The sequence below is a fragment of the Diorhabda sublineata genome, chromosome 1 (assembly GCF_026230105.1).
Source record: "Diorhabda sublineata isolate icDioSubl1.1 chromosome 1, icDioSubl1.1, whole genome shotgun sequence".
Classification (NCBI taxonomy): Eukaryota; Metazoa; Arthropoda; class Insecta; order Coleoptera; family Chrysomelidae; genus Diorhabda; species Diorhabda sublineata.
The window spans coordinates 6,831,014-6,851,956 of NC_079474.1; the positions used below are offsets into that span (position 1 = coordinate 6,831,014).

Consider the following 20,943-nt stretch of genomic DNA (forward strand, 5'->3'; position numbering starts at 1 on the left):
TCCATAAGTAAAAATAAATGTGTGTTAATTGAAAATAATGAGGGTAGTACACGTTTCCAAATTGATACCATGTATCACTCCTGTCCCATTTCAATTGGCAGTTCTAGAAAATTTTTCGATTAACATTTTAAGAGAAGAAGTTCTGCTCATAAATAAGCTTTTTTATAACTTATTAAGTCTTTTGCCAACAATTACAAACTAGTGTACTCATTCCCAAAAAAATCAGCATTACAATCGCGTAACATCACCTTCAGCATGGTCATCATTTTTTGAAGTTCTTGACAATATTGTGTCATGAATCCACGGCATATTTCTTGAAGCCCGTCTTCAAATTCTCCAATCTAATTTTTATTTTCTACCAAGGAGTCTCTAACGGTGAAGACTCATCACTCAAATGGATTTTGTTCTATTGTTTCCGTTTCCTATGTCCTCCGGTCCGTTTCAAACTATTTTCTTTTGTGTTCAGGTTACTTTTCATCTAGAGAAAACGATATTTAACAAAAAAAAAATATCTTATACGACTCGAATATAAATTTATTTTTTTCTCTGGTCTTCTCTGTGACATCTGGATCTTGAAAACGGCTATAGTATCGAGTAATACTTATTTAATAGTTATTTATATATTGAAATCTTGTAAATGATCCCAAGAAAAAATATTATAGATATATTACAAATTTAAGGTAGTTTCACAAACAAAATAAAACTATTTGTAACAAATCTGTTATTTCAGTTAATTCCTCGGTATCTTATAATTTCACTTCTTACAGATTCTTCATGACAGGCTTACTTCCAGTAGGCTTCGAATTAGCAGCAGAACTGACGTATCCAACTCCCGAAGGCACTTCGGCGGGTCTTCTCAACTGCGCATGTAACGCGCTGGGTATAATTTTTACCAACATTTATTCTTTAATTTTTAATCATGTTAACGACGTTTGGGCAAATATAGCTACATGTTTAGCTTTAGGAATAGGAACTATTTTATTGGCTTATACAAAATCAGATCTCAAACGACAAGCAGCTCAAATTGAAAAGAATAGTATTTAAACTTTTTCTGTTAGTGATATATGAATTTTAAAAAAAAATTATCACGGTATAAAAAACTCTGCTGGCAGTATATTGACAATGAAAATTTATCAAGAATTTTTTATTTATTCCAAGGAAACGGGACACTCAATTAATTGTGCTCCAAATGTATAAGAAAGTGTCTAAGTTATAGTCGATTATATTTTTGATGCATTGATTTACGTCTATAGGAACACTTTACTAACAATTAATATTGGATGTTCAAAAAAGACAATAAGTTGGAAGACTTTGCTATCGTATTTTTTCTAAAGAATGTATTAGACTTGACTTTTTATTCTCTGTCAACTGATTAGACTCAGTTATCCTTTTTTAGTACTATGTGATATCATTGAAAACATTGATTGTATTCATTATTCTGTATTTTGGCTGAACCTAGTTTCCAAACTGTTTTATATTTTCATTGAAATTAAAATGGTTTCCCTTTCTTACATTTACTACATATTTAAAAGGATTTAGTTCTCATTTGAACTATAACGTTTTCTGTAAAAAAACCAAAAATATTCTGAATAATCTTCCCAATCAATTCTCTTTAAATTCTGCGGTATCTATTTCAAAAGATCCGCCAGTTTTTCCCTCGCAATTTCATCCATATATATCATGGAAAGATGTGGAGAATTACACAATAATAATAGGATTATCTTTATATCTATAGGGGTCTTAAAGTGAAGGCTTGTCTTTATTTATTTCGATGGATTATAAAATTGGATATAAATTAAATGACTGTCAAATGAAGAATATGTGGAAAAAAGCATTCCATATTGCATAATGGTAAATTGGTAGAAGAGAAAGTGAATCGAGATTTTAGTAGCTAGAGAACGTGAAAAAAACGCTTAAACGAGGTTATATTATAGTATGACTTCTCAGAAACATGAGCCAGTCGATTACTCATATTATTATTATGAACCGTACATCAATCAATCCTCATTGTAGCTCAAATTATTAGAGCTTTCATAAAATGATGAATGATTGACTCGAATACTTAGAGTCTGATAAAAAACTGAGCTCTGTCTTCACATTCTACTAGCATACACGTGGAAAAATTAAATTTACAAATATAAATTCAACTACTTTTATTACAAATAGGTGACACATCCAGCGAAGTTTTCTATATCTTGATCATTACTTTTGGTATTGACCAAAATAAAAAAAACGAGAAACATTTGTAAATATGTGAAAAATATATTTTCAACACAGTCGCTACCCAGTGGACATATTTTTAATTTACCAAGAAAGACTTACTCTTATAAGTTCATAGGTCGGTTATGTTTTGTATAAATTATATGGACACAGTTTTTGTTAATTTGAACGTCCATCTTATATTTCTCTAGCACGTGATTGAAAATTAGCAAAATAGTTTGGTTATGTGTTAATAAATGTCGTCTTTAACTTCATGTTGCTTTAGAACATTCAGCTGATGAATATTTTGGCCTATTTATTATATTTTAAGCATACCAGGTGTGTAAATCCTCCTAAATTCGACAGTGGATTAACAACTCCGATATAGCTAGACAGGACATACCTGACGCATAGCTTATTCGTCTGTGGTTGGGATTAGAAATATAGCAAATAAGTTTTTTCACCAAAAAACTTGAATTGCCATGTCAGAGGTCATTAAGAGTTGATAAAACAGCAAAAGAAATGACCGAGCCTATACAATACTGGAAACCCCTCTTGTTAAGACATTTTGTAAAGTTTGCTGTGTTCTAGATTTTTTTGTAAAACAAAATTTTATTTTTTCTTTATCTTAGTTAGTAGCGAAAGTGTTAATGTTTATTTCTAGTCTACTATACAGGATGTCCTTTGTAGTTTTGACAGTCCAATTTCTCGCAAATTGTTAACTTGATATGACTTAAATTTGGATGCTTATATTATTTATAAAAAGACTCGACTGTTATCATCACATTGACGTATAGGTGCTCAAAAATGTCTCGTAGCAATTTCGAGAGTAGTTACTTGACTAATAATCTATGTTTATCTGTGGTTACATTTTCGATTAAACTCTCGATGAAATTGTCTTTGTTTTTTAACAATGCAAATAATGCAAATAATTTTTGAATCATAGTCTATCACAAACAGTGCATGCAATATCAAATGGACTATTCTGAGGCCTACTTTACTACTACATGGAAGCACCGGAAAATTTGAGGCAAAGAAAAAAAATTATTTTAAAAGAAAAATAGTAGAAAGCGACAATTCTCTATTTTGGTTACAATACAAAATTTATACAATCGCGTATGGAACAGTTAATTTGTTCAAATATTGATTTTAATTTTTACTATCGAAGATGATCCAAGATTGTTGTTTGTACAATTATTGATATTTATTTTTACCGCCGAGGAAGACATTTTTTGCTCAGTTTACTCCTCCTGCTTGAAGGCTTTTTATACGTTGATTTTATTGGAATTGGAATCCTCTATATTTCATCCCTCGACGATTGCTGAGGACTTCCATCCTCCATGTTGTTTTACTTACAGAGTATCCGCACAAGAAAAACTGACATCTTTTCATCACAAATATAAGCATCTGAAGTGGTGATTTTTTCATTTTTATGAAATGAATTGTCAAACAGATAGTAGGACTATGAAAAGTGAATAATTGTCATACTCATATTCTGATTTATAGTATGACGAATTTTGTTGGAATAGATTTGATATATCGATGTCTTCCAGTATCTATTAGATTTTATAATTGTTATATAAGTATGTGATTGATAAAATAAATTTAATTTATATTTACATATCGTAGAAATTTTATTAATTGTGAATTGACCGATTTCATACAATGAATTTAATGTAAGTTATTGGATTAGAAAAAATATTTTGGGAATGATTTATGTTTTATTCAATAAAAATTGAATATATTCATTTTGTTTTCCAAAATTTGCTTTGCTTTTTGTATTACTAAAACCATTCTAATTCATACGAAACCTGCGTATGATGCAGATTGTTAATGAAATGTTCTTCACTTCAAAATTAATTTTCAATCTTTTGGCAATACGTGATGGAATTTTCCAACTTACAGTAGACCATATTCCTTGATTACTCGCATTTATTTGATCGTTTTCAATTTCCTGAATTTTTGTAAATATTCTAGTCTACAGCTCTTTCCCATTCTCAGTCTCGTAAACTGAAATCCGGTCCATAATGAAAATTTGGTACTTGATATTTATAATTTTTATTCACACAGGACTATTTCGGTTAAACTTTTTTTGTTAATAACTACTAGTAAATTCCATTATTAGTTATCACTCTTCTACCTTGGGGGCGCTACAAAACAGGCAGGAAAATTATTAATACCAAATGAGCGGAATAACTACGAGGGTAACACACATAGTACAAACATCAACTATTCCTGTCTTCATCTGGTTGCGTTTATCTTTTATTGTATTTGTTTTCATTATTTTCGTGAAATAAAAATCAGAATTATTTTAAATTTTGAGTAAAAATGTCGAGGGAAATTTTGTTTATTATATTTTTAAACTTCATATCTCATCATGAACGATGAGTTAAAGTCCAGGTAAGCTGGGATTTTGCACTAATGTGATTTTAAGCAAAGTGAAAATCTACCACAATAATATTTTTTACCAAAAATCATTTTTCAAATGTTTTTTCTTTCTATAATATGTAATAGTTTACAAATTTTAATGTCATACGACAATAAATATATACTGTATTTTCTGGTTATTTATAAAATGAAATGTTTAAATATTTATTGAAATTCTTTATATTTTAAACAATGTGCGAATGTTATACAATAATATAGTATTAAGTATACACATCTCCACGGGAGCACAAGTAAATATTTGTTTTAGAATGGCTCTGAGCCAAATGAAGTTATATGTGGAAAGATATTTATTTTTTTATTTATAATTAGTTGTATGTATCCATTGTATCCTGATTTTGTTTGTATGAAGCCTATTGTTGAATTAATGATATTGTAGTCAAAAGTTCTAGAAGTTCAATATAGTGTTCAATTCAATGTATTACTAGTACAAAATGTCTTTTTTTAGAAATATAACGTACCGATTTTGAAACTTTTGTCGATATTATTGACAATAAAATTTATAAAACATAGAAAAATTCTACATGTTTTTAATTGGACGGTATTATGCAGAAAAATTCTCTTAACAAGCTTTCTAATTATTGTAGAAACCAGACAATATATTTCACTATAAATCTTTATCAGTGTAGAAGATAAAATATATTATGACTGGGAAACAGAACTTTCTATCTCATCTATATATATAGTTCATTCTTCAAATTTTCTTCTGGAAAATACTTACTTTCGTTGTCGTTAATTCATACCGAGACTGACCTCTACTTAATCCACTTTACATTGTGGAAACTTCTATATTCACTACTTAAACAATGTTTTGTTTGCATCTAAGCGACATGTGCTTCCATGACTACATCATATTCATATTTGTATAAATTTGAAGGGCATATATGATACGAGTACCTTCATTATGTGAAAACATTTCTTGATTGTATTTATTAGAACCAACTTACTATAATGAAAATTAAAGAGTACATTCTTCCACATCCTAAGGTGTAGTTGTATGGTATGGAATGGGAATTGTGATGATTATTATTAACATTTTTTTATTATAAAAATGAGTAAAGCGAGTGCATAAATTCTATCAAACATATATCACATAACTACTCCATTAAGGTTTTCTCTAGAATCAGAATTCTCACAATCTTATTGGTTTTATTTAAAAATTTTGCTTACTTGGAGAATTCCTCTTAACAGTTCAACTATAACTATAATACATATTATGGCAGAAAAAGACTGTTTTTGCAGAGATCTGAATTAAATATTTCACTATTTGGATACTCTTGAATATAAAAATCAAGACTACATTAAGTATATGAAGATCTAAAGGAATAAAAATAGATTTATCGTCAACAAAAAAAGAATTTCTATTAGTAAATTTAGAACAAACTATTCCTGTGAAAATCCTGTGAAAGAATCGATGATTATGTTTATGAACACAATAATGAAGACGGTTTGAAATCTGAGAAAAGATAAATGACTGTGAATTTATGTCTAGTAATACTCTATCTTTCTATCTATAAAGGAATGAATTCCCAAAGCTACCAAATCTTTTTACAATTTCTTAAAGCTGCAGGACCAGGTTATATTTGGCTCAAGAAGAATTTCTTGTGTTTGTTAATAATATGTAGAAGGTTTCTCGATGTGTAAAAATGATGTAACCTACTTCAACAGACTTTATTAATAATGTCACAGTTTTTACTAGATTTCAACAATTTGTGTAATTGTATATTCTAATGTATTTTAAAGTATCACGAAACATAAAACAAAAGTATATAAATCAATAGTTAAACCCATATTTATACAGAAAAAATTGACAAAACAAGATGCAAAGTAATAAGAGAGGAATTGAGAATAGTGCCCATAACAACTTAAGAAAAACAATAATTGAGGTGACATCAACAGGGAGTAAAAAAGACATGGCGAGAAAGATCAGTACAAAACAAAAGAGACGGAGACTAAAAAATTAGGATGATACAGTATCAGTAAATCCGAGAAGAAGAATGAGAAGAAGTAAAAAAAATTGGTACAAGGCAAAATGCAATGAGAAAAATGCATACAAGTGTGAAGTATTAATTTTAACATCTTATAAGTTTATCTTGTTCTTCCATTTGGATTAAAACTTTAACATTTATTATCTAAGAACTGAGTTTTTGTGGATTTTACGATTTTTGCATAATACCGTTCGTTAATTGTTGTAAATAATAAAATGTTTCGTTGTAAAAATTAGTAATTAGGTGTATTTTTATAAATCATCTGTTGAAATATAAAAAAAGAAAATTTGAAAAAAATTATTTGCTGGGCAGTCGACCTGCCATTTAAACTTTCTCAGGCAGCTAAGTAATTTATTGTGCACATTGGTAGTAATTGAATAAAATTTTTTTATATCACCAAAAAGAGTATTCAGCTCTTAATCTACTGCCTCCTAAATTGTATCTTAATATTAAGAAAATTCCGTGTATAGGACGCCATTTATACACTAAAAAGAGTTTTATCTGTAAATAAACATGCTAAGAAAGTATGTATAGTAATTCTAAGATATATGTTTACCATAAGTTTTCAATGTATTTGTATGAGCTTTAGAACACAATTTTCCTAATTTGTATCTCATATGAGTTGCCTAATTTATACCGGTCCTTTAACTTTTCTAAAGATCGAATTTTATAACGAGAAAATGCTTTTACCGCTTAGTAATTTGTGATATCCAGCCATCGAAGTTGAAGACATCTGAAATAATTAAAAATTAATAGAGTAGCGACAAAATGTGGTTCTCCCATATTCTCGCATATTTCTTCTGTGCAATTTGAGGTGACTTCTTTGACTAGCTATGGGAGTTTCAATAGAGAGAATCTTGATGGATTTTTTCAGATGTTCCAAATATTTGTTGACAAAACTAATTTAGATGATACCGAATCTTTAATACATTCCTATGATTTAGAAGAAAATTCAAAAGATTCTTGACAAAAAAAGGTAAATACCGGAAGGTAGCTTTATCCAATGAAGAAATCATTGACGATACTGTAGGGCTGGACAGTATCTTGCGACAATAATTATATTCAAGAAGAAAATAATAATCTCAGAACTTCGCATGGGTACTTCACTTAGTGGTTTGATGGGGATTTTAGTTACGAGGTTAAAAATGGAGTACTATTAGTATATTACAATCCAAGTCGCTTCACAAACCTCAGAGCCGTAAAGTTTGCCAAAAAACCGATGATGATGCTACAGTTTTTTGGATACCCATATTATACATTGGATGCGGCCTCTTGATATGGCACTTCCAGGTATATTACAATTTTGAGGTGACGAAAAGTGGATGACCAAATACTTAAACTTAATTGCTAACTAATTTCATATCGTACAAATTCCTATCGGAATTAACCACAATGCAGGAACAATTTTGAATGTAGTATATGATCATTGACAGAAATTTCTATTTAAATTTTTCAATGCAGATCTTCTCAAATAGTTTGAAAAGGCGTCGGTTGAGAATATTTTTCTAGGAAGCGCTCACCCTGCTTACCGTAAAAAATGTCGGAAAGAATCGAAAAATGAATGAGGTCAAAAATCACACTGTTCACACCACGTGCAAGTGTGGGGTTAGTGTGAATATCACCAATTGTTGAAGAAAGTCCAATTTAATCTCGAGTGTTGATATCGATAATATAAAATGAGGAATTGGAAGTTATAAAATCTAAACTATCATCAATGGTAATTGACATTGGCTCATATTCACATTTACTATCTACATTAGAAAAGCATAATCTTTTATGTCTGTCATTGAAAATGATGTGTACTGTCGAATAAGTGATGTATGGTTGAAGATAATGTAAAAACTGTTATCACGAATGTTTTCCGGTAGTACTCTTAGATTTATGACATTAGTGCCTGAAATGTGTGAGACAATAAGTTTTTGATCCAATAGATTTGATGTTGGTTTTTAAAACAGTGGAATACAATTTATTGGCTTAATATTTTTGTTTTGAATCAAAATTAGAAAACCAAATACTTCGATTAGAAAATACAATGCTTGAATTAGCAAAGGTTTAAAAATAAAAAGCAGTATTATCCATTCTAAGAGGATGCATAAATATAAGAATCAACTGAAATTGAAAACACTCAGGCTGTTAGAATCAGCAGTTTCGGTTTGAAAGCAGTTTTTGAAAAGTGAAACAATATAATTTAAATATTAACAAACACTGTAATAATCGTAGGAGAAGTTACTAGCATAGATGGTTTCTTGGTTTTATTCCGGAGTATTTTTATGTATTTCTCTTTTTTGAATATGTTTGTGTGCTCTTTAGACAGAAGTTACAGTCGATTTCATAGTTCCCGTTAAACCAAACAGTAAATGGTGTAGAGACTCTGTTGCCTTTCATTTACTGAACAAGTGTTACATTACATAATATCCTTGAGGAACCAAACTTATATCTTAAACACAAACTTATAAGAAAGCTACTATAAGAAGAAATGAATTCTCAGTATGATAATAAAATATTCGTCAGTAACTTCAATTTCATATTAAGAATTATTATTCACTTTTTTGTTTGATAAATTATAAAACGCTTTCCTAATTATTTGAAACTTTAAATCGGATAATAAGCGTGTTCATCAGGAATGAACACATAAGCGCGGGCCAAAATGTCTACCGGGGTGGAGATTCTATGTTAGGGTCACACGAATTTGTTTTGAGTGGAGTTAAAACATTTTTTTGAAGAAAACATTACAAGTGACATTTTAAACATTAGGTCAAAGTTAATAATAGATAATAATAATAATAAATTGTCTTACTTACTTACATGCAAAAAATTTGTGCCCTGTATAATATGTACGTAATTTTTAAAGAAAGTTAATATACTTGCCATTTTACTATATTTGCAAAAAACAAACATTAGAGCTTAAAAAAATGCATGCGGGATTTCTCAACGGGGCGGATAAAAAAGGAAAGGGTCGGATTCGGCCCATGGGCCGGCTTTTTTGTACTAAATATACATACATAGGTGTTTCTTAATTGATAAATTCAATCAATTTTGTTTACAAGCTAGCAAAGAAAACGACAATATTTGTGCCTTCATTTTGAAATATGTGTGCCTCAGCAAATGTACAATAAAGATTTTCGTTCATATTGTATGATTTTTTTTAGTACCTAGAAAGTATATTTATGAGTTTTTGGTTAGGTATATTTATATATTTATACATCTCCACAAATAAAACTTCCAATAGAAAACGATAGCCCGGCAAATAATGAAAAAATATTCACAAGTACCCTTTCCTGACAGAAACAGTATATAAATGGATTCAATTCTTGATAAATATGATTATATCTGTGGTGAATATTCAGTATTATGAGGAACTATTGTATAAAAATATTTATTACTCTGTTGTAGATATATGAGCCGAGTAGATATTTTGTTTATACTTGATGAGAATAAATAAAAATTAGATCGAATGATTTTTTTATTTCTTTTTTGTAATAAATTGTAGTGACAAAGTTTATGCTACCATTTTGATATACGAGAATGGCCCAGAAGTACCTGACCCAACAAGGTAAACACTAAAATTTTGGAAAACATATATTTTTCAACGTAATCTCCATACACTTTTCCCAGCGATGTTCAATAAATATGATGTTGGAAAATCTTCGACCACCGAGCCATTTTGTCAAGTCTGTTTTTTAATACTTTTTTTCTGAGGTAACCTCATTTTTTGTAACAGTTGCATAGATTTTATGAATGTATGGGCTTTTCTAGTTTTAATCACCCTGCTTTAGTTACACCGTATCCAAAGAGGATACTTCACTCAATTGTTTTGTAAAATTGTCAGAAATGAATATGGAAGAAAGATTTACAAATATAGTACTGGCAAATAAGATATTTGAATTGTATAGTGCTACAAAGCCAACATTTATTAGACGTTTCACCTTTATAGAATATCAAGGAACGAAGGCATCAGGTGGTTTTACTGTTTTTAGTTCAAATATCGAAAAAAAGCTTGAGGATCGCATTTCAAAACTTTAAGAATGTTTTAATCCCTCAATAATTCTGGTATTAAGCTGTCAGTTTTTTTTGTCGCGTGTAAATCCTCATGTACCATATTTTCTTTTTAACCGTTCCTTTATTAGTGTTTACAGCCTTGGCAATCATCCGGATGCTCATTCGACGATCTGCACGCACAATTTGGTTGATTTTGGTCACTGTTTCTTGAGTCGGAACAGTCACAGGGCGAACTGGGCGCTGGCTATCTTCATTGCTCTCTCGGCATACTCACTAAAGTGCTTACACCACTCAAAAATACGTGAACGGGATAAAGAATTGTTCCCAGAGGCCTCTTACATCAATTTATAGCACTTAATCGGAGTTTTTTTCAATTTAACGAGAGATTTGGGAATGATACTTTGTTCCTGTTTTTCGGCACACTTGGTTTTCGGCACGAGAAAAAAACACGTTCGTTTCAAACCGCTACTGCACAAAAATAGTGACGTGAAACGTTTTGGAACAAGATATCTAGATACCCAACGCACTACTCGTTTTTTACACCACCCGTATAGTGCGCCCTCTAGGCGCGCAGTCTCGTTATTTAATAGCCAGACCTCGTACTCCGACTGTACTGTAACTGCCTAAGTTCACTGTATCATAGTGATATATAAATTCTGAATACGTTTATCACTGATGATTACAGCCACCAACAAGAATTTGACCTACATCTCCCAACTCCACTATTGCAAAAAGGCCACGGGCCATCATTTAACGAAGCGTCTCGACGCTTCAAGTTTATCCATCGAGTACAAAACAACGTCCACCACGTTATACTATTAATAATCCGCGCATCGAACCCCACTACGAAAAACCGCGGCCGCACTCCGCCGTGTCTCTGTGAATCGCATCCACGCAAGTTTAAAATTATAGTACACGAGAGCCCGTTTTAAAACCGTGCCCGCCGATAAATCTAGAGTGCGAAATTCGAAAATAATATTAAAAATCGACAAGTGAATATGGCATCCTTGATCCAAGTGCGTATTAATAAGGGAGATTTCCCTAATTTAGGTTTCAGGTTACAAGGGGGTAAGGATTTCGGAACTCCTCTTGTCATTCAAAAAGTAAGTACACAATTTCAATTTTTCCAAAATAAAAACTTTAAGAATACAAAAGTTACTTTGCTATTTATTTTGTTGGGGGTGGGTTATGTAATTTTGAAATTCGAGTGTAATTTATTTTTGAATGTGCGAATTTTTAGGAGATGTTTCATCAGTGACATATAAAATCTAATTTTAGAATTTTGGGATCACTTGGTAATATAATATGTTGACTTTAAAATGCGCGATTTTACTGGGAAATCGGTTTGGATTTGTACCAAATTATACAGGAAAAGTGGAAAATCGGTAGCAATTACACAAGTGAAACAAAAAGAATATTTTTCACAGTAAATCATTTCATGTCATTCGGAAACTATGTATTGTGAAAGCAAAATAAAATTTTGGTATCACTTTAGAATATAATAAAAAAATGGACCCTAGGTTTCTCTATTTTATTTGTGATGCCAAAGGTACTCTTTGATTGGGGTGTCTCTGATTTAGCAACTAGATCTGTCAGTCGTAGGGTTTAAATTTCCTTGATAACTTTTTCCATAAATGCTACAGCTCGGCTTTCCACATTCGTAACTCGTACTCCACTTCATAAAAAAGTATATATGATATAATGCCTTTAACATTTTCTTTCAGATCTTTTTTGTGATTAACTAGTAGCGTAGCCAAAATTTTGGAATGGGGGTGGTTTACCACAAATTTTGGGGCTCTTCCTACTCACAGTGTCAGTTGAAACGGAATAATGATTAATATCAAATTAATACCAAAATTTCGGTTTCACTATCAGTGTTTATTTTCATTATATACTAACAGGTACATTTTTACAAGTTAAAACCCCTGTCACCTTTTCTGCTAGAAACCAAAGTCTATTCTATGAGGGTTTAAAGAAATCTCATTCAGCATCAGTTGGTGTGTCTCACTATGGGCATTGAATGGAGCAAGACCGTTTAAACGTGTTGTGTTTCTTAGGTAGGATTTTAATTATCTTAACGTCGAAAAAGACCTTCCATTTTTTGCAGATATTATTGGCATTGTGGCTGGGGAACATTTTGAGTAAATTGTGGACTGGTGGTAGAGCAGTTTTGTTATAGAAACTTAGAGCTACAAAACAGTTCATTCTTTGTGGTTTTAACTTGTCTAACCTAATCTAACCAATCTAGGTATCTGCATAGAAATATTAGTTGCTAATAACTTTAATATTTATCTCAACTCACTAGATATTTTCTCCAATTCGCGATGAAATACAAGATGTGGCTATAAAATAAAAGGACTAGCGCTGCTACACAAAAAGTACGCATGCGCCTGAAGCCTATTCTTTAGGATGAGATGTCTACCGTCTGTCTGTAGACAAACCAGTGTAGCAGTGGCCTTCTTTTGTATAGGGTCTTTTGTTTTTCCATAAAAATGATCGATCTCAAAATAGAATAACGGATTTCATTTGTTGAATCTGTAGGAATTGACAAAGAATATATGGCAAATTTTACAAACATATTTCAATATGCGAGAAGTATGCACAAAATGGATACCTAGAATCCCCACATTTGAACACCAAGAGCACGCAAATACTTATATTGACACTTTAAATGCGATTGAATCCTTAATATTGCTCCGTGGGGCTTCTACCTACCTTTTAAGGCTAAATCCGCAATAACAGAAACGGTAATTGAGCCTGTTGAATTTGTGCGTTTCAAATTAGCAGAAAAAACTTCCTTCATTGCTTCAAACAATGGAAGATTCGCACGGAGCGATGTATATTTACTAGCCACACCTCGTATATTGTTGAATCTGTCTACTGAAATGTATAATCGAAGTTACCAGAATTGGAAAAAAAAAACGAATTTCACTGCTTATATTTAGAATACATTAAGGTTAACCTAATAGGAGATAACTGAGAGGTTGAAATAGTTTTCTAACTTGAATTTGGTTTGTTTATAATGATACGAAAATTAATAGTTTTCTAATCGCTCATGGAGAGCTTGTTAACAAAACCAAAAATAAAACATTGTGTTAAAACCACATCAAATACTGGCGGCACAGTAAATTGCCTGGAAGAAATGGCAGGATACAATTTTCTTTGCGTACAGTTTCAAATGTTTCGGTTTCAACTCGAAGAACGTGGCTTCAACAAGATGGAGTCACTTCCCATTTCTTTGTGATTTTCTTCTACGGTAGATTCAATACTAGTAGAGTCACTGCTCATTTGTTTATCCTTTTCCAAAATACAAAGAACACAGCCTAGTCAACCGATTTTTGCGTATTAGGTCGATAAATTTTCTGGATACCTTGTATTGGTCTTAATTATAATATTCAATTCATAAGAGAATTTTGATTAAGAAATTGTAAGGAACACGACGAAATAAACGTAGAGGATGGAAATGGTAGAATTTTAACAGAGAAGACAAAAATAATGGAGATGGAAGTCGTATTATAAGCAATACAGATGGGAATAGAAGATAATAATGAACAAAAATTAAAAAATTGATAACATTGGTATACGAAAAAGTTATCAAAAGACTAAGAAGTAAGATTCCTACTACCCATTTTTAAGTAAGAAATTGCAAGTAATGTACAGGTACAGAGGAATAATTATTTTGTGTATGTCGATTAAAGCAAAAATCATAAATAACAAATTGAGACAAAAAGTAGAAACTTCACTGAATGATGCATTAAGAGGATGTTGCAACGGTGGAAGTGTACAAGATCGTGTATATACCATCAAGCAGTCCATAAATAAAGCTGTCCACAGAGATACACACGTGCATTATCGGAAGTTACTGATATGGAGAAAGCTTTTGACAAACTAGCGATGGTAAAAATATGGGCAAGTTTAGAAAACCTTATATCAGAGGCTTCTCTAACCACAGATGGGGTAAGACAAGGTTGTGTTTTGAGTGAATTGCTCATTAAAATATTTATAGATGATGTAATGAATATCTGCTCAACCTACTCAAAGAATAAGTGCATTGGATATAGGAACCTGCAAACGTTGAAAATATCTGATGGAGCATATTACGAGGATATAGTTCTTATTGCAGAAATCTCTCAAGATCCACAGAAAAACTTTGACATCTGTAATAATACACTAAAGCATTTCGGAATAAGAATTGATGTAAAAAAGACTGCAGCTATGGCTCTAAAAGAACAAACACTACATATAGAAAAAGGAGGACAGACGACTTGAATGGCACATTCAAATACTTTGAAAATTGGAATAGAAAATACAGACAATGAAGATGCAGATATTGATAAGAGAATTAAAGAAGTCTTGAAGACATATTACAACATAAACAACAATAAAAAAGAAATCTAACGAACCAGAGAGCTAAATGTGTATAAAGCAATTTATAGACAAATAATGACTTGCTCAAATACGACTAGATCTGAAGATCACGTCACTCATGGAATTTATAAAGATAGTTGTTGGTGTCATTTACAAAGTATGGAAGAATCAAGACCAGTGAATGGAGTAGGTAGAAGTAAGGAAAAATGGAAAATAATGGAAGACTTAAAGTAACATGGGAAAAACTAATCGGTACTATACTTCAGAACAATATGAAGAGAAGGAAACGAAACAGCACTTAGTAAAATGAAATAAACATTGGTATCCAGTACATAAATGTAAACAACACATAATGTGGATTCAATTATATGATTCGATTTGATTCGATCAAAGTCCTCTAGCGGCATTAATAAGAAATAGACTTATTAGTCGGAATTGATCAAGGAATAATTTTCAATTTCAATCAAAAATCATTTTAAATGTTTAAGACGGAGGTTATAATTTGTTTTGACTATACTGTTTTAGACACTTTAGTACAAAATGTTCTACAACCAGTCTCTAAAGCAAAGACACCAAGACAGATATAGAAATATTTATTTAGAATAGAGTATATACAAAACATTGTTATATTATGAATACTAATAAATTTAATTTCTGTTTTAAGTCGAGAATAGTTGTTCCCCGTTCCTGTTTACATTTTTTGATATAATCCGAATCCTATTCTCAACGTTATAAAACCTAAAAATAGTTGAATGAATCAAATATACCAGTGGTGAACATAAACCACGGGCGTGGTACTCTTTAAAAAAATCTAACCTTCTGAATAGCAAGATAAAATCTAGCCATTGGTCAATATTTGCTTTGAAAGTTGTCGCAGATGCATCGTGAAATGAATCGATTAGATTAGATTATTTGTAACAAGACGCATGTACTTTTTAATTGAACGCAATTGTTTGCGTATACCAGTTATATCTAATTAAATTCGTTTTCAAATAGTGACAATTACGTCGTCAATTTGAAACAAAAACTCACTGCATTTGAGGTAAATTGAGTTGAGTGACAACGCTCGATGGATCTGTTATTATTCAAAAAAGTTGTAAATATAAATTGTATACGATAGCTACAGGTTGCATCATATCTGCGTGACAAAGCAAACAAAATTTAATCTAAATGTATCATCCTGTATATTTTCTCTAATTTTATTTTTTCAGCTAATACTTGCTCCTACCATAAACAGTTTTAGAAAATTTTACGGAATATTTGAAACGATTTTTGTATCGCAATCCTAATGTATGTATACACTCTGTATACGAATAATTAGTGAATAACTGATTATTTTGCATTATGAGTTGATGAATATCGAATATTATTCAGATTACAAATAAATTATAATGGAAGTCATTGACTACTAATTTTTTTAAATTTTAAATTCATTTATATATATTTATATATATTTTTTCAATATTATTGGTATATCTTTTCTTTTTTTTTTGATTCGTTCCCTACACCTACATTCATTAATTACCAAATTATTTTCAAATTTCTTGATAATGTAGTAGTATTTTATTAATACAATCCAATAATTTTCTAATAAAATAATTGCAAACCCAATGTTTGAAATGTCCATGTAATTTTGTTACAGATTTACAACTAATTTCAGAAAATTTGTATATCAGTACTATTAAAAGCTTCACTTATCCAATGTTCTACATAATTCTCTCTAAACGTTCCTGAAATATCCTGGCTCAATACTCAAATTGTTGCTGGAAAAGACTTTTCTATTTAGCTAAGTACTTGGGGGTAACCTTCAATTTGGATATGTCCTTCTGTCCCCAAATATAGAAGATGATTCGAAAGGCGGCCGAGAAGTTAGCATCCTTGATCTACTTTATGGTAAAAACGAATGAGTCATGGCCAAAGAAACGCGGACTCATGATTACAATGAGCCCCTTATGGTACAGAGATCTATTTAGACGATCAGCAGTTGAAGAAATACTGCAAAACTATGACGATGGTATAGAAAGAAAGTGAGCTAGAATCACTAACTTTTACCGGACTATCTTCGCTATTAATAGCTTTATTTATCCCATGTTCTACTTAGACAACGCTATCTAAATGTTCGATCCCGAAATGTCCTGACTAAATTCTCGAATTTTTGGTGGAAGCGTTAGCGTAAGACTTCTTCCATGTGAGTAAGTACCTGGGGGTAACCTTCGAATCGAATATGTCCTTCTGAGCCTACAAACAGAAGATGGTTCGAAAGGCAGTCTAGAGGATGGCATCCTTGAGCTGCTTCATAGTAAACAAGGTCTACTGATTACAATGACCTCCTTATGGTACATAGATCTGTTCAGACAACCATCGGTTGAAGAAATATTGCAAAACTATGACGACGGTATAGAAAGAACCTGCTCCCAGAGTCACAATCTTTTACCGGACTCTCTTGGGTATTATTAGCTTCACTTGTTCACCATGTTCTACTCAGACATTGCTGTTTGAGCGTACGATTAAAAAATGTCCTGCATCAAATGTCCAATTGTTGCTCAATTTTTAAAAAACAAAAGCCATCATTTTTACTATCCTATGCATCGTTAACATAAGACTTTTCCATGTAAGTAAGTAACGGTAACCTTCGATTAGAGTATGTCTTTCTGGCCCAACAAATAAACAGAAGATGGTTTGAAAGGCAGTTGAGAGGATAAAATTCTTGAGCTGTTTCATGGTAAACACGAATGAGCCATGGCCGGAGAAACGAAGACTGCTAATTACAATTTAGATGGTATAGAAAGAAGGTGCGCTCAGAATCGGAGAGGATTAAGAGTGGAGGTAGAAAATAATTCTGTGAAGATCATTATAGACAATATCGTCTAGATAACTTTGCACAAGATAGTATGGTGTCAACTGTTTGATATCTACAGACGATTCTGAGACAAAAAATGCATATGGCCGCGTTACATGGTGTGAGAAATAACATACAAATGAAACGATCAAACATATCGATCAATTTTGAAGTTGACTTACTTAGTTACTTCGATTTCACACACGATTTTTTTAATTTTGGTCAACCTTAAATTTCGCAATTGAAATATCTATGGTAATTTATCCAAACGAACAACTTAATTCAATCATGCAATCATCATACAATTATTCAAATGTAGATTTTTTCAAACTCCAAATTATTCCGATATCAATAGAATAATTTCAACGATAACTTTCATTAGGCTTGATTTAAATACACCAACACATATTTTTATAATACGCAGTTATGTATTTATGTGCTAGTAATCATTAACATGTTTATCGTACAACAAAATAAGTACTCTATCCACCCATATAGACCACCCATCAGACTAGAAACATTGATAGTTCCACGAATATAATTAATATTGTGTGTTATACTGGGAAACGTTTTTATATTTATTAGGAATAGAACATTCTTAGCGAAGAGAAGTAATACGGTGTGGTGTCTATCTGTATCTAAAAAGATCCAAGTAAATTGTAGTGTAATTGATATAAATACGAACACATGAAAAGGGATTTGTAAAAAAATCTTTTTAGTTAAAAAATTGTGTTAATTTTCAAATAAATTCGAATTTGCAAACCATATCATTGTTTTAAAACTCATTCTCTTATATTCAGGTCATATAATTTCGAAATTATTATATAAAATGATAATCAATATCAATGATATCAATATCAATGATAATCAATATCAAATTAGCTGATGCTCATTTATAAATGGCCGCCATGGGGTAAGCAAATGCTTCTGCAGTAAGCTTCTGTGCAGATTTATTTGCTTTGTGAAGTTATTTGTTTTTCCACTATAGATACGCTTCTCCAGCTATTGTTATAAGATAATAGTGACGAAGAAAATTCATCAGAAAGTGGAAATAAAGAAAATAGGTGGATCTAGCTTATAAATCACGTAGTGAGATTGAAGTTTTCTTGGTACAACATAATCAAGACATTGAGTTAAATAACCAGGCATTTCTATGAGGTGAAGATTAGATACTACTGCGTACCATAATTTGCAGAAAACATAAGTACACATAGTCATCGTTAAAAGGTTAAAACCAAGGTCACGAAGCGGAATAGCCACGAGGAACATTATGCACATTACAACTGGAGCGATAAGCATCTGCAAAAATGAATTAGATTTTGTTGATTTCATTTTTCTTTTTACAAATGATATGGTAAAAATTGTAATAAAATCTGGAAGATACCAGAATTCTGCAGCAATGGAGGATAACCATTTGCCATTGAAAGCCATCGCGAATATAAAAAAAATTTTGTCATATGTCAGAAAGTAGTTCCTACAATTACAATAAGCTTGATATGTGTTACAAATGCCACAAAATTGATTGATTAAAGTTTGTACCACTGTTAACTTCTATATTTATTCTGAAACTTGGATTTTTCAAGTTTTTCCATTTCCATGTTATTCCATTTCATAATAGGTTGGCACTTAAAAAACAAATCTTCAATTAGAGCAAGAAATATGGTCCATCAAAAAGGCTGATTGTGTCTTAAATCCGTGTTTGAATTAAGTTATGTTAACAAATAATTAGATAATAAGAAATAATGTGAAAAGTGATTATAGTAGAGTCTCAATTATCTGACGTAAGCCGGCCGTACCAAGGTCGGATAACACGGAAAATGATAAAAACGATGTTGAAAACTAGTTAATATTATTTAAACATAGAGAACTTTTCAAATACATGAGTGGATTAGAACATAACTGAATTGAACTAACTAAAACATCTAACAGAAAAGTAAAAACATATATTTTACAATATGTAGATACTGTAGATACTCATATACTTACAATGCCGTGAACCATAAAACCAAACATAGATTTTGGTACAAAAATTCGTTATATTCCTAGAAATGTTTCCTCCAGCTGCTTTGCATACTTTAAAGCTAGTTCTAGAGCTTGGTGTCCTTTGCTGTGTCAAACCTTTTGCGCACTGGAATGCAGCGCTCAGAAATAAAGAGATAGTCTGGTCACCGACCTGCCGCCTGGCAAACGAATACAATGCGTACAGTCAGGTATGATGGAAGGGGCTGCTTAGTGCACAGCATACTCTGGAAAATCATACATTATTACGCCCAGTAGGTCGGATAACTCGGAAGGTCGGATAACCGAAGATCGGATGACTAAGACTCTACTGTATATTATTCAATTATATCTAATTAAACTATTTTTTTGACAGCTTAACGGAACGATGAAAGTTAGAAATAAACGTTTAAATGCGAAATTTTCTATCGAAAACGAGACTTCGTTGATTTGATGTCGCCTATGCATTGCTGTGCTTAGTAAGAGTCTGAAAAGCGGGTTACACTATACGAATTTTAAATTTTCTGGATGATCAGACGCAAAGCGGTCACAACTTTTTCCAGTACCCGTTGATATTAAGGCCCTGCGTAACTCTATTTCCTTCGTTTGTTCGAATGAAATACATGTGGCAGAAAACACTTGTAAACTTTGACAATCCAGAATATATCCACATGTTTCCAGGGAACTCTCATTCTTTAATCTATATATCTCGAATTTAAACGAGCTTTCTTCTAATTATTCATTGAAAATTCAACATAAGCTGGGTTTAAACAGCAATCAGATAACGAATGAGTAAAAGTTCTGCTGCTGGTTGAATATATCCATGAGATTCCACACGTGAATTTATACTGACAGCCTTATTTCTTATTTATTTTATATGCTATTCAAATACAGCCCTACATGTTGAATAACTTTAAACATAACATCGTCATGGAATGATTTTTATTGGTTTGTTAAGAAGACCATTACCATTAATTTTTTGTCGTCTTCTTTGGCGTCAAAAGATGCCAGCTTTTTGATGTGTAGTAAACTTTAGTACTACTTCAAAAAGACACTCATAACTGTACTTTGTACTTTAATGTAACATGTATTATGAGTTTCAATATT

General features: G+C 31.4%; 2 protein-coding genes across 28 annotated transcripts in view; both read left to right on the plus strand.

The window, feature by feature from the left end:
* The window catches only part of LOC130446199 (uncharacterized MFS-type transporter C09D4.1), a 49,992-nt gene extending 39,905 nt beyond the window's left edge, over nucleotides 1-10,087 (plus strand). For all 8 annotated transcript variants that reach the window (XM_056782299.1, XM_056782322.1, XM_056782314.1 and 5 more), the window contains exon 8: nucleotides 768-10,087. In XM_056782299.1, the coding sequence (XP_056638277.1) occupies nucleotides 768-1,044 (277 nt within the window). In that variant the 3' untranslated portion in view covers nucleotides 1,045-10,087. The remainder of the gene's footprint in view (nucleotides 1-767) is intronic.
* A 1,297-nt stretch (nucleotides 10,088-11,384) lies between these two features.
* Nucleotides 11,385-20,943, plus strand: part of LOC130446240 (PDZ and LIM domain protein Zasp) — a 96,408-nt gene continuing 86,849 nt past the window's right edge. For 2 of the 20 annotated variants that reach the window (XM_056782444.1, XM_056782479.1), the window contains exon 1: nucleotides 11,385-11,734. In XM_056782444.1, coding sequence (XP_056638422.1) covers nucleotides 11,630-11,734 — 105 coding nt within the window. In that variant the 5' untranslated portion in view covers nucleotides 11,385-11,629. The remainder of the gene's footprint in view (nucleotides 11,735-20,943) is intronic. The other 18 variants (XM_056782411.1, XM_056782506.1, XM_056782419.1 and 15 more) reach the window with 14 other exon arrangements.